This window comes from Acanthochromis polyacanthus, chromosome 5 (genome assembly GCF_021347895.1).
Source record: "Acanthochromis polyacanthus isolate Apoly-LR-REF ecotype Palm Island chromosome 5, KAUST_Apoly_ChrSc, whole genome shotgun sequence".
Taxonomy (NCBI): domain Eukaryota; kingdom Metazoa; phylum Chordata; class Actinopteri; family Pomacentridae; genus Acanthochromis; species Acanthochromis polyacanthus.
In genome coordinates, this window is record NC_067117.1 from 28,526,272 (window position 1) to 28,540,324 (window position 14,053).

Genomic DNA, 14,053 nt, shown 5'->3' on the forward strand with positions numbered 1-14,053 from the left:
ACAGATGAGAAAGTCGACTGAGGACTGATGGCATTTCCAGATTTCTGATGGCTATTTTACAGGGTTAAGATGTATTTTGTAGTGCTAAGCCCCGTTTTCAATGGAATACATCTTTATTTTACATACATAGCTTGTCAAAATGTAAGTAGTCACAAGGCAAATCCATGAGTTAGGGTGTGAAAATATTTAAATGGAAAATAACAATTAGGATTTATATGTCTAAATGAAGCAGAGTGACATATGACAACGCAGAAAAAGTTATTCTCATTTTTTAAATTTGGAAAATTTGCTTAGCAGAATATGAATTTATCACAAAAATGCTAGTCGTTTCACTACCATAGCTGGCAATGATCTGATCTGGTTTTGATTAAGTGACAGCAGTGATGTAAATAACAGCACAGATAGACGAGTAGTGTCCAAAAATGTCATTTTGGCTGAGAAGTTCCCCACTTAGTTTACTATATACAGGGTGGGCCATAAGCTTCCATGCATAGGAAAATGTATAATGTACACTGACAGTCATTAAAAACTTTGAGACCATATTTTTCAACATAATTTTTATTTTGAAGCCCGAAACTGGATTTTCTTCATATAAATCATTCGTTTAGCATATTGGCATACAGAAACAAAAATCTAAAGTTTCAAGAATGATTTCAAAATAAAGAATTTCACAAAAGAAAACGGCACCTGTCAAACACAAAGTCGCAACAGTCAATACCGAGTATGGCCTCCATTTGTTTCGATGCAGGCAGCAATCCGTCGGCGCATGCTTTGGACCAGGCTTCTGATTGTGGGTTGGGAACAGCCCATACGCCTGGATACATCACTGTAGCTCAAACCGGCCTCCACCATACCCAGTGCCCGGAGACGTTGTTCATGTGATAGACGCGGCATGATGCTGTTCACTGGACTAACAATGGTGGCCTTTTTTGGGTCTTTATATAGGCCTTCAAAACCCATTCTCAAATTGTGCAGATACTCACTGAGTATTGCTTGGTGTGTATTTGGTTCACTTTTGCAAAGTGACCAACCCATGTGCAATGAATCATGACAAAATGACAACTCATTATCTCAACTCCCAGGGCATTAGATCATCAGTAAATCCACAATGAATAATTACAACCCCCCTACAAGTAGAATTCTGCGTACATTTCTACCTCAAAGTTTCTATTGACTGTCAGTATATATTTTTTATGTTTCAGATACCCTAGAAGATGCGTTTGACGCTACCTTTTTGGGCGCTTGAAGACCATGGTGTATCAGGTGAAGACACGAGACAAAAATCATTTCAAGGAACGTATCACCAACGCCATGACAAGTATAACTTCAACTGTGCTAATGCAAGTTCATCAACAGTGGAAAACACATACTAATGTGCTTTCGAAACAATGGTAATCACATAAAGCACATTATATAAATAAAAATGGTTTTCTTTTCCCCCCCATGTATGGAAACCTATGGCCCACCCTGTAGAAGTCTATAGACAAGGAGTGGGAAATGATAAAAATACTTAATATGTCTCAACATGGAGGATAATGATTAAATCAGAAGCACAAGAATACAGCTACTGACAATATCTGCTAAAGTAAATCGACGTGTACAAGAAAGAAATAAGGAAATACGTTGCTTTCATTTCCTTTATTCACAATTGCCACCTGCAGTTCAGTTCACTTCTCACTGTAACCTGTCACTTGCTAACAATTAAGAGCAATTTATAACCAAAAGAGAAAAACAGAAGGTAGAATTATTTTAAAAATGCACCAACTGTACAAAGAAAAAACCCTTCATACAGAGGACACTGGGACAAGTGCAATGCAGCATCTTCAGAGTTAAAAATGTTCTCGCTAAACAAAGCAATTATCTGCCACAATTAAGATTGATTGGGAGGACGTCAAGCATAACGAATGAGCAAAACACGTCAGGAAATTATCTGTATTTGAAATGCGTTCAGGTTTAATTGTTTATCCTATGTAGATACTTTTTTTAGGGTGATCTGTAGCTGATTAGCTACAGGCAGGTAGCAGAAATTCTACCAAAAGAGAAAGAAATGCTACGAATTTAAAAACAAACCAATCTCTAATTTAAAAGAAGATATTTTAAAATGAAAGCTTGACAGGGAGATGAAGCCATGCCTGAAAAGAACAGAGGTTTGGAGGTATAACACTGATGCATTTTGGCTGACCATGCAAAGAACTGACACCAGGTGATATCGAACAAATTCACGAACTTCTTTAATTAAGCGATTTAAAAATAGAGTAGCACGTGTTTTGTGGGATTTAAAAAAAAACAAACAAAAAACAGATTTCGATGAGAAATGTGGTAATTTGCCTTTTGAGTAGAGTAAAATAAAAAGTTTTGAAGTTTGTGTGTTTTGTACAGAGTAGGAGTCCGGATGTAGTTAGCCTAGCTTAGCATAAATACTGGAAGCAAGGGGAAACGGAGCTAGCTGGATTGTTAAAAAAAATAGACTTAACAAAACTGATCCATTTTGACTGACCGTGCAAAGAACTGACACATGGGGTAGTATGAACTAAAATTCTGTAATGCATCAAGAAAGAAAATGGTTGAAGATGAAAGTGACTTAAAATAGCTTTGCATGTTTTTTTTGTTTTTTTTTGCAGGATTAAAAAAAATTGGCTAGCAGAATATAGAAATGCTGTCAGTTCAAGAAATTATTTCTATGAGAAATGTACTAATTTGCCTTTTTAATTAGAGTGAAATGAAAAGTTTGGAAGCTTGTGTGTTTAGCACAGAGTTGGAGTCTGAATGTAGTTAGCCTAGCTTAGCATAAATAATGAAAGTGAGGGGAAACTCTTAAAAAGTATTAAAAATGATTAACACATATTGTATGTTCACTTAACTTCTACCTAAACAGAAATGTTGCACTGTGCCATCAACCAAACTTGCTGATCAGGACACTGTACGGCCGCATAACTTTACCAAAAACGTCCAACTGTCCTTTTAAGGTTCTCTTTGCTTCAAATAACTGGATACAGTGTGGTCAATCATGAGCTTTCAATGTGTTGGTATGTATATTTTTTAACTAGCTAGCTAGTCTTTATGCTAATCTTGGCTAAACATTCCTGTCTCTAGCTCTGCATTCATCACAGAGATATGATATTGGTGTCAATCTTCTCATTTCACTCTCAAATTACATTTCCCAAATTTCCTCCTTAGACTTAATCTACAAAAACAATAAAATCCTCTTCAACCGTATTCCAATGTAGAAATGAAAGCCTTTGTGTGAATGACGAACCGATATCCCACCACCACTTCACAGGTGTGTCTGTAAGACTCGACAGTTTTATATTCCTGTACAACAAAAACTTGTAATCAGATGAGTACATGAAAATCCCCCCAAAATGTTTTACTGCAAAGCTAACTCTGCTAACACTCTACAGTCAAAACTTTCATTACACAAACAGCACCGAAACCCCAACCTCCCCCCTCTATAAGAAACAGAAAATACACCTGAAGCTGGACCACAGATCTGATCCAGTATTACTGAAGGTTAAAAAACAATCCAAAAAAAAAAAAAAAAGGCACAGCAAAAGGTCCTGAGGTACAGCAGCCGTCAAAACAGTTTGGCAACACCGACAAGCTTAAAGAAAACCTCAAGTCTGAATCTACCCGAGAAGAGTAACCTGGGTAGAACTGTCTGTCCAAGCATGACCTGAACGAAGGCGCACATGTTTCTGTGTGATAATAGCTGGGTGGGAATCTCAGCACTGGCAGGAATCAAGTGGACCTCCCTTCACCGGAGTCCAATGACATTGAAAAGGCCTTCGGTTCACAGATTTGCTACCACGACGCTCAGTGTCTCTTGTGCTACCACGTCAGTGCTACGGGAGATATGGACTCAAGTAGAGGATATGGAGATATTTGTAACTGGCAACATGAAAAGTTAGCGTGGATGAGTCTCGTTTGTTCAGAGAAAGTGAAGAAAAGACTGAAGAAACGATCGCAAAGAGGCAAGACTGGACTGCTTTCAAGACTACCTTACTCATGCCCTACATGCTCCGTGTGATCTTCTTATCTATCTAACACTGGCAGTGAAAGACGACTCTGTGGTACAAATACACTTACAACAATAAGGTCCGAGTTATTCTGTGCAAAGATGTATTCTAAAATTCCAAAACTAATGTTTGAGGCTTCAGGAGTCGAAGTGAGATAAATCAAAATGGTATCATCACAGTTACGGCCTTTTAAGTATGAAGTTCTTAAGAGTTTTTCCGGAAGAGTTTTTAATGCAGAAAAGTGAGCGAGTTCTCCATGACTGCTTATCTTTAAGGTGTAAACACAGGTTAGTGGGTTTCAAGTATCTTGAATCTTTAACCCGGCTGGATCTTGACTGAAATCTCTGCACAGATGCAACAATAAACCTATATGCAGTTAGCAGGGCAAAGATACCATCTCATTTTGGCTAACAAACGACTGAAGGTCTCATGTAAGCTTCGGTTGATTGCAGATTTTTTCCCCAATAGCCCCGTCAAAGCATCACTTCACAGCCAGTACAGACAGACGCACCAGACAGATCATACCAGCAATAAATCTGACCGTACTAAGAGCTACTTGCAAGTATTGATTTCAGACACTTTCAAACATTCAGTCTGACTCTGTAAGTCTAGACACTACATGCTTAAAGCCGTATGCTCTAAAATGGATTAGATATCGTGTTTCAATCTACAGTGTCGAATTAGAAATCCAAAGAGAAAAAAAAAGCTTGGATCCATTTCTGTGAGAACATATTAAGTGCTGTGTTTATGTCACCTTCACTGCCCACCTGAACTAAAGAAGAATAGCAGCATATAATAAGAGAACTAAAATCATAATGCTTCCTGGATATGGGACGGTCGCCGCAAGAAGAAATGTTTAAACAAAAAACAGGAACAGATTAAGGAAGAATTCATTTCTGGCTGTAACAGGTACAGACACCATTTTCTCTAAGGTGTACATTTCTCACTGTCCCTTTTTTGATAACGCGACAAGTTACATCCCTGAATGTGATAAATGAACTCTCTGTGAAAAATTATAAGCCCAGAGGACAGAAAATAAAAATCTGGGGAATGCAAAATCAAAGAAAAGTCAAGGGAAAAAAATGAATGCTTCACCCCTAACTTGAACAGAGGTGTTTGGCACTTTATTGTACTGAGTCCAGAGTCGCCTACGGGTGGATGGAAGCAGGTAGAGGGTCAAAAGTCACATTGACGGGGGTTCAGACGATGGCGTTGGTGCCACGGAGGCCGACCCCGCGGGCGAACTGCTCCAGCAGGCCGGTGATGGCGCCAGAGGGGCTCGGCGCTGAGGACTTGAGGCCGACGGTGGAGCTGTAGGCTGCCAGGAAGACTTCCCGCACCGCCTCCAGACGGGCCTGACGCTCAGAAGGGAAGGGACACCTGCAAGGCAGAAAGGAAACAAAGCAAGAGGGAGGCAAGATGAGAAGACGGGAAGAGAAAGGTCAAGGGGAGGGGAAATCTTAGTTTGAAAGTTCTCATATTTATCCGATTTGCTTTCATCTTATGAGCCTTCTTCTGTTCTTCTGGTCGTTTAGTTACATCTTTCTAGTTATCCATAAAGCCAGAATAACAACCTTCCAGAAAAATCTAAGGGCAGCAGAAAGTGTTGGTATTTTAAAAGCAAAGTCAAGACCTACCTTTTGATCGATTTGACAGATTATATCTCTTCTTAGAACTTATTCCATTTGATTTCTCCATATATTCACTTATTTTTGTCTAATTAACGTAGATTATTATTTCATTTTTATAATTTTTTTCTGTTTCTCTAATCTTTGACTTCCATCTATCTCTATTTTAATGAGACGTTTAACATTATACTATTTTGTCTCATCTGATGTTTCCTCATTGCACATTTTAATTAGGACAGCATTTCCCCACTTCCTCAATCTCTGTGTTTTAGATTCTTTTGTTTCTATGATTTTGAAAAAAGTTCGATTGATTGATAAAAACAAAAACAAGAAAAATAAGGCACTGAAACCTGCTGAGATACTGCAAACGAAGCACAGAGTGACGCAGGCAGAGATATTTTGGAGCAAATCCACTCGGACCACAATGTACTCCTGAATTAAGCATCACAGAGCTCACACTACTCATCACCACCATCTCGCTGCTTCCCTCCCCTTCTTCCCAGCTCGTCTCATTCTCTCCGAACAAAGATGCATCGATGTTATTTGCCTTCTCCGTCTGCGAGTGATGCTGGCGGGTCACACTCAATTTGGCAGCCACATCAAGCAGAAATTAAAATGTGGCCCCTGCTGGGAGCCGAGAGTCGGAGAATGAGTCAAGAGGGAGAACTCGATGGAAATTCATCTCCCTTGATTTTTCCTCAAAGTCTATCACTCCGATCAGTCCAGGGCAGCAGAAGCCATCTCTGCTGGGAAATTTTATTTTATTTTTTTTTAATGAATGCCGACAGAGATGATCCCAAAAATTTGACCACAGCGTAGCAGATTAAACTGATCTGATGACAACAGCACATTACATTCTGGGATATAGCAAACAGTAACAGTTAACTCTGGTAGTCAATAGATGTAAAGTCACTCTGAAGAGGACCAAACTGGTATAAGCAGTTGAAAGTATAACTAAAGGGGAAAGTTAAACTTCAAGGCTTGTGGGGAGCTCCTGGTCAACACTGGTCTGACCAAACTATTAGTGGGTGGACAGGTTGGGGTTTTTGGCAGCTTAGTCAGGAGAACTTGCAATGCTGTTCAATTTCCATCTCTAAGGTGCAAGGTAAGGCCACATGATTTTGGGGAAAAAACTGGCATTGTGGTATTCAGTATTTCTTGGAGAGGACCGAATAACTATCAGGAAATAATCACCCCAGAATGATTGGGGTGACTTTACAGAGGAGTGCTTTTGCATAGAAAATAATGATTAATTTTGACAAAGATGAAACTTTTTCCACCTTTGGAGCCTTTCTTACATGGTCTAACACTGACCACAGATTATGAAACAGTTCTTTTGCCTCAGATGACATTCAGATGTGGATTTGTGGTTATCACAGAGAGCTTTAAATGATGAAACAAATTAGTCGTGTTGCCTCACGGGCCGTTATATTCTCACACAACTGACTCTGATTAGCTCGTATATCACGACTATTTCTCCGTTTTAAAGACAAAGTATTTTAATTGTCACATTTAAACAAACAGCGCGCTGCTTTCACCTCCATGCTGAGCTACATTCTTGTTTATGTACAAATCTGCCTCAAAACAAGACTATGATGACAACGATCTTCTTCAGTTTTGTTGAACTAAATGAAAAAATATAAATAAAATTGTACCTAAAACTGAACATCTGCTTAACGATACACACCACAATTTATCAATGTAGCCTAAAACTAGAAGCTAGCTGGGTTGTTTTGCACAGAGAAGCCTCTAGTCTCTATTTGGGTACAGCAGTGAAGCAACTCAGAAAAGAATGAGACCAAAACTCACTTCAAAAATAGTGAAATAATGTCTTCAGATGTCCGACTTACCAAAGGTTAACGGCAGTGACCTTATCTAGATGGACTGTTTTTATATGAGCAGAGCATTTTAAACATCAATATCACATACCTGTGGGAGGCCAAAAATCACGATGGGGATTAATATTTTATCGACTACAGTCAGGTCCATAAATATTTGGACCGTGACATTGAGGAAGCATTTCACTTGCTGAAGATAACACTGAAGGAAAAATGCCCCAAGAACAAGCAGGAACTGAAGACAGCAGTGGTAGAGGCCTGGCAGAGCATCGCCACAGACCAAACCCAGCATCTGGTGAGGTCTATGGGTTCCAGACTTCAGGCGGTCAAGGATTTACATCCAAATAACAGAAGCGATAATTTAATTCATCACTATGCTGGTTTGTCCAATTGCTTTTGGTTCCTTACATATACATACAAAATGTGTGAGAATTCCTTCATGGTTCACCTGATTTGGATGTGAATACCCTCAAATTAAAGCACATGTTAATTGTTCAATTTCAAATCCATTGTGGTCGAGCCAAAATGCTGACACTTGTGTCAGTGTCCAAACATTTATGGACCTGACTGTAGCGTTTGCTGCAGTAACAGGAACCAGTTTTCATTGTCTTAGCAACTCTAATATCGCCATCTCCAGCCAGATGTTGAGATTTTACATGGTCAGACATCAGATTAGAGGGTTACTTATCCATCTGTACATTGGAGACTTAGTGTCAATGGCACCCATCTTAATCTCCCTGTGATCAATTTTGCTACTGTCAGACCAGTAATAGTGTCATCAATCTGCTGATAAAACTGACACACAATTCACATTTTTTTCTGTCTAAGCTCACCTACCAACAGCAGACAGAGATAGCCAGGTTTGTAGAATTTTAATCTGAAGGAACAAAGGATGATCTGTGTGTACACAGCCCTGGCCAAGGTCCAACACAGAAGATATCATAGCTGTTCCATAACCATTCAGGAAGTCAATTAGTGCGCAGGCAGAATTTTTCCACTGAGAAAAACGCAGCGGATTCACTTTTTCTCTTCATGTCAACAGGATCCCTCAACCACGTCCAACTGTGACCTTTGGACTTCAGAATGATCACAAAAATACACAAAGTAACCACAAAAACACCCAAAAGGACCACAAATAGATATAAAATGACCACTAAGACACATAAAACAACAAGGAGACACAAAATGGCCATAAAGAGAAAGAAAATAAACAAAGTGGCTCAAAATAACCACAAACACACACATCATGACTACAGAGACACAAAACATCAACCGAAAGAGGAAATGACCACAATAATAACCACAAATACTCTAAAGAGCCTCAAAATGCACAAAAATACTGAATAATATCATGAAAAAAAAACTCAAAATGACCACAAATAGACACAAAAATGCTCATAATGACCACAAAATATTCTAAAGAACATCAAAATGCACAAAAATACTCAATAATAATAGAACTTTGTAATCCAGGAAATGCCTCCTGTCAGTAGCTGAGGAGCTAATAGAAGTAAATGAGCACATGTGGTCACAAGGTCAAACCACCATGCATGCTGTACAGAAAGCAAACTTATCCCTTGGCAGAACTTTATAACTTGATAATTTAGTGATCATAACATCACCTTTCAAATGGAGCTTATTTTCCTTACCGTCAATAAAAAGCTCATAAATCACTGCCTTATATCCACACCTTACTTCCTACACGTCCTGTTTTCAGTGATCTGGACTACGGCGGAGAGGTTCCAGCTTTACTTACATTCGTCCGCTGGGTCCTTCGTCCTGAAAGCTGAAGGGTAGAGGGGAGTCGTAGGCAGCAGCAACAGCAGAAGAGGTGGAGGAAGCTGAGGCCAGAGGTGGAGGGAAATGGGCGTGGTCGTGGATGCTGCCACAGCCGGAAACTATCTGCCAACTCCCGTAGTCTGTGGAGAGCGAGGAGCTGGACCGAGGATAGTCTGCTGCTAACCTACAGATGACAGACACAGAAGATTAAACATAAAAGAACGAGAGAATAGCGCTTATCAACAAGCGTCATGTGCACAACTTCTCTTGAGAGTCTTAACAGAGCTGCAAGGCTTCTCTTAAGGGTTGAATAACAAACAACACCAATCTGTGTGTTCAACAAGGTAAAGAATCGGTATCTGAAATGTTATAAAGGAGAAGCAAACTGAAAGGTATTAACCTACAATCTAACCACTGCACACCCATAATGACACCGTCTTTGCTGTATCTAACGGTGCTACTGATGCCTATTCGTCTCCAAAGCTTTGAGTTCCTCTGCCTACTTATCTGGGACTCTCCTTCTGCGACTTTTACTTCAGACACAGGTTGGTAAAATAAACAGATTTGCTAACTATTTCCCCCTCTTTCAAACTAGCAAAGGGCACAAGCACAATATTCACCTAAATATAACCCCAACCAGTCGTCTTTAGAGACAATCAATCAGAGAAGAGGGGGTTTGTACAATGTGCTGTCTGACAAGTCAGAAATCAAAAGTGTGAGAGAGAGGCTGGTTGTCACAGAGGCAGCAGTTATTTCAAAATGGAGACAACTGATCATATTTTGAGACATTCTTGGAACACATTTACGGTGTTGCACTCTGTTGTTCACATGAAAAAGGACAGAAATAACCGTATAATAAATGAAAAAGACTGCTCTCTAGAGAGGGAAACCCAGCGTACTCTTATCTCTGCACAGCTGAGAATGGTAACTTATCTGCTTTAGACATTTATAGAAATAGTCGGATACAGACTGGTGCAATCTGACATCAGAAAGGTGTGAAAGGAGAAGAGTCGAAAGCTTTCCAACCTTCAATCAGCACCACTGATGGAGAACAGCAGCTCTTTAACCAAAGCATCACCTCAAGCAGAAACAGACTTCAACACAGACCAGGCACTAACTAGAGCTGAATGATTCATCTTTTTCAAATCAAAATCACAATTTCAAAGACTGCAGTTGGTAAATCGTAAAGCTGCAATTTAGAATACACATTAAAAAGTCTGTCTGACCCAAAAGCTTTACAAATTAATGCCATCCTCCGTCTGTGACAGTCACATTTTTTAAAGTGTCTTGGTGGTAATTCTCCATCATGTTATAAATCAATTAAACAGTGAATGTTGTACTGAAGTTCGCAAAACTGTTGAGAGGAAACAACTACATTTTGCAATTTGTTTGAAAATAGTTGGAATTTTTAAGCTGCAGCACTGAACAATGCTTCCCCAGTGGAAAATGACAAACACTGCCAGCAGCACATCACATTAGCTCTTCTGTAGCCTGATTACTGTTCCACATGCATCAGTGAAAGAGAACAGGCTCTGCTGGTGCACAGCCAGTAAAATAAAGAAGAGTGGAAACAGTGCCTCTGGCGATCATCCAAAATTTACACCGCTGAAGTTAAGTGTGGGTATAAAAATAAAATGTCACGCAAACTTGAAGCAGCTGAAGTTGAATCGACTGATTTACCTTCTGCCGGGGACAGCCAGCGGACTGCTGCCGGTTCGAGTGACAGCGTGTTCAGACTGGTTGGAGGAGGAGGAACTGGAAGACCTGGCCTCGTTAAGGGGATGGGAGAGCTGCTCATCCAGAGGGTTCTGTTTATTCCACACTACCATCTGAGGGGAGGAAGTGGGGCCTTTCCTCCTGAGAAGAGAGGAGAAAACATCAGCATCCCCAGAAGAGCGGCTTCCTTTTTATCTTTTATTGTCAAAACCACAGATTCCAAGATCCAAGTATCAAGAGTGGCAAACCAAAGTATTTAGAACAGAAACTACATGAAGCCTCAAAAACACCAGCCCAGATTCCCAGAGTGACTACAAAGCAACCAAAACTGTACTGTACAAGGTGACTATACACAAACACCCCAAAAAACAAACAAAAACCACGAGCCAACTAAAATTTAAAAAGCCAAAATAACCAGACAGACATCCAGGGTGCTTCACACAGCGGCATTTGTTGCATACTAAAAAGAAAAAGAAGAGGAGCCGATTTGATTTTGATTGAATCATCTTCATAGAAAATTCTCTCTGCAAATGTTTGTTAATTTTTTGCTACATTGATCCAAATCTGTCCAAATCCGGGGCTAAAGCCGGGACATCCCTAAAATGTAGGTAAACTTTCCTGCGTACCAAAGGATGTAATCTTGATCTTAGGGTCTTGTAATGACAATTACAAATACACAAAAATCTATTTAGCGCTTTGTGTAGATTCCAGACAAAATAGCTTTTTCTAAACTGATATACATTCCTGGTGCAGACCGATGCGTTTCATGTTTCTACCAGTGAAAATTACACAAACTGGAAGACACTGACAGAATGTGAACGACAAACTACATGTAGGAGTAACCATCAACTTTACAGAAACATGATTAAGAATATATTGAAGGAATGGATCCTTCAATTGTGTGTCTGTGTGTGATGCTGACCAGCTGGAGGCCTGGGGTTGGCTGGAGAACGGGTCCACAGTGTCATTGGTGAGGCTGGAGGCGCCGCCCGCCTCCTCAGTGATGAGGGAAAAGTCACTGCCCAGACTGGTCACACTCCCTCGATCCCTGGACTCTGAACCCAAACACACAGCAGTTCTTTACTGAACACGGCAGCCCAATGTGTGGATTTACAAGCACAAATATGGAAACATACGTCTTGGGCCTACTTAAAATATCAAGTAGAGAAAGATGGAAGTATACGGATGTGAGTTTTCTATTGAGGGTTAAAAGTCTGCAGTTTGTGACGCAACATGTTTTGGACTTAGGCCTTGCAAATTTCTAAACAGACAAGAAGCCTGTGTTATCTCTTCATCTTATTGTTGTGTCTTTGCTCCAACACTGTCTGAGCTCACAGTAAACACAACCTTTGTTATTCCTCATTGCGTCAGACTCGGGGCTTTAAATTTGCTTAAACTTCAAAGTTCTGGAAGATTTAAAGACACTACAACTGATGAGCTCATTAAAAAGGAAGAAATCAAATCTAACAAATAAGTTTTGACCACCTATTTACTGGAAACATTGTAATAAAACACTGTGCAAAGCTGTCATCATCACAAAGAATGACTACTATATGGTAAAGACTCCATAATGTGAAAGTCATTTTGTTGTGTTTGTTTGTTTTTGAGCGATTTTGGCTTAATAGCTTACTTTTAATGTCTTCAGTTTTTTATATTCCACGTAGAAAATAAAGGAATGCCCTGTACACATAGTTGATTACAAACTGTTGACTGGTACTATATAGTATGGCATTATAATGTACCCGTCCTCTAATTAAACGTCACAATAGTAAACTAAATAAATGAATCTGTAGGTCAGATGAGCTACATTTCTCAAATATCTGTCTGCTTATCTAACAGAAACTCTGACTTACTGAGCTGGCAGAGGTCTTCCACAGTGAAATCACCGTCTTTGAAGTGGGAGTTCTTCCTTCTGACATAAAAAAAAAAAAGGATATAATGAAATAATGTCAGACATCAAAAGAAGAGCGGATACTGGATTCACACAGTTAGCATGAAAGTATAAATGAAGAACACACCTCTGTTTCTTAACAGCAGAGAACTTCTCTGAGACAATGTGCTTCAAAAAATTGAAGCAAAAAAAGAAAATCTGAGGGAGAAAAGAACAATCTCTGATCAGACAAGATCATAAATCAGTGTAATTTGGTTTGGGAACTGTAGAGCCGTATCTGTTCAAATACACATCTAATAATAGTAGTGTGTAGCAATAAGAACAAGTTAAGGTTCATGTTATTTGTAATATATAGAGAGTTATAATTAGTGTGTAAAATAGACGTACCTCCTCCCCTTTGGAGAGTCGATCTGGCAGCATGTGACTGGACAGAAACACACAACCTATTAAACATCCTTCCAGCTATTTTGTGTTTATGTCACTAAAGCTACTCAGCAAGAATAAAGAAAGAACACAAATCATCTACAATAATGTATAAACTTGTGTCAAATACGGTGAGACCTTTGTCTAAGCAGCAATTTGAACTAGAACACAGTTTAGTTTTCAGTCATGTTGCAGGATAAAGCTGTGTCTGTCCAGCTTTGACCCTTGACTTCATCATCTTATTCTATTAAACATCTGTGTGAAATTTTGCCATAATTTTAGCCTGAATTCTTAATTAAAGTCAAAGCTGCATTTTGTGAGGTCGCGCTGAACACTGAACAACAACTTCTGATCAGTTCATCCTCAAGTCTAAGTGAAGGTTTGGGCCAAATCTGAAGCATTTCCCTCAAGGTGTTTGAAGCATACCACACCTATGACCCAAAAGCAGAATGCCTTCGACTGCTGCTGTCATCAGAGACATAAAATAGACTGGCTCAGATGAAGATCAGATCACATTGTTTGGCCAATTAACGCAGAAATTCAGGTTGTTTCAAAAGGTTCACATACTGGTTGTTGCTGAGGCTAAAGCAGAGGTTCCAAAAACTGTTACCGTAAGTTCATAATTCAAACCATCTGGAAACCACCAGGACTAAATTAGAAACGGATTCTCGTAATTAGGGCAAACTCAGCTGATCAAAGCTGCCCTGGGGATCATTACAGGGATTATAAAACCATAATTTCATTCTTCCCCATTTAAAACAA

At 39.5% G+C, this 14,053-nt stretch overlaps 1 protein-coding gene across 2 annotated transcripts in view; it reads right to left on the reverse strand.

Annotated features, from left to right (window-relative positions):
• Window positions 1-1,623: 1,623 nt before the first annotated feature.
• mtmr14 (myotubularin related protein 14) overlaps window positions 1,624-14,053 on the reverse strand; it is a 31,276-nt gene continuing 18,846 nt past the window's right edge. For both annotated transcript variants that reach the window (XM_051948494.1, XM_051948493.1), the window contains exons 13-19: window positions 13,256-13,292; window positions 12,996-13,066; window positions 12,831-12,889; window positions 11,900-12,032; window positions 10,942-11,118; window positions 9,239-9,445; window positions 1,624-5,396 (exon numbers count right to left, since the gene is read on the reverse strand). In XM_051948494.1, the coding sequence (XP_051804454.1) occupies window positions 5,216-5,396; window positions 9,239-9,445; window positions 10,942-11,118; window positions 11,900-12,032; window positions 12,831-12,889; window positions 12,996-13,066; window positions 13,256-13,292 (865 nt within the window). In that variant the 3' untranslated portion in view covers window positions 1,624-5,215. The remainder of the gene's footprint in view (window positions 5,397-9,238; window positions 9,446-10,941; window positions 11,119-11,899; window positions 12,033-12,830; window positions 12,890-12,995; window positions 13,067-13,255; window positions 13,293-14,053) is intronic.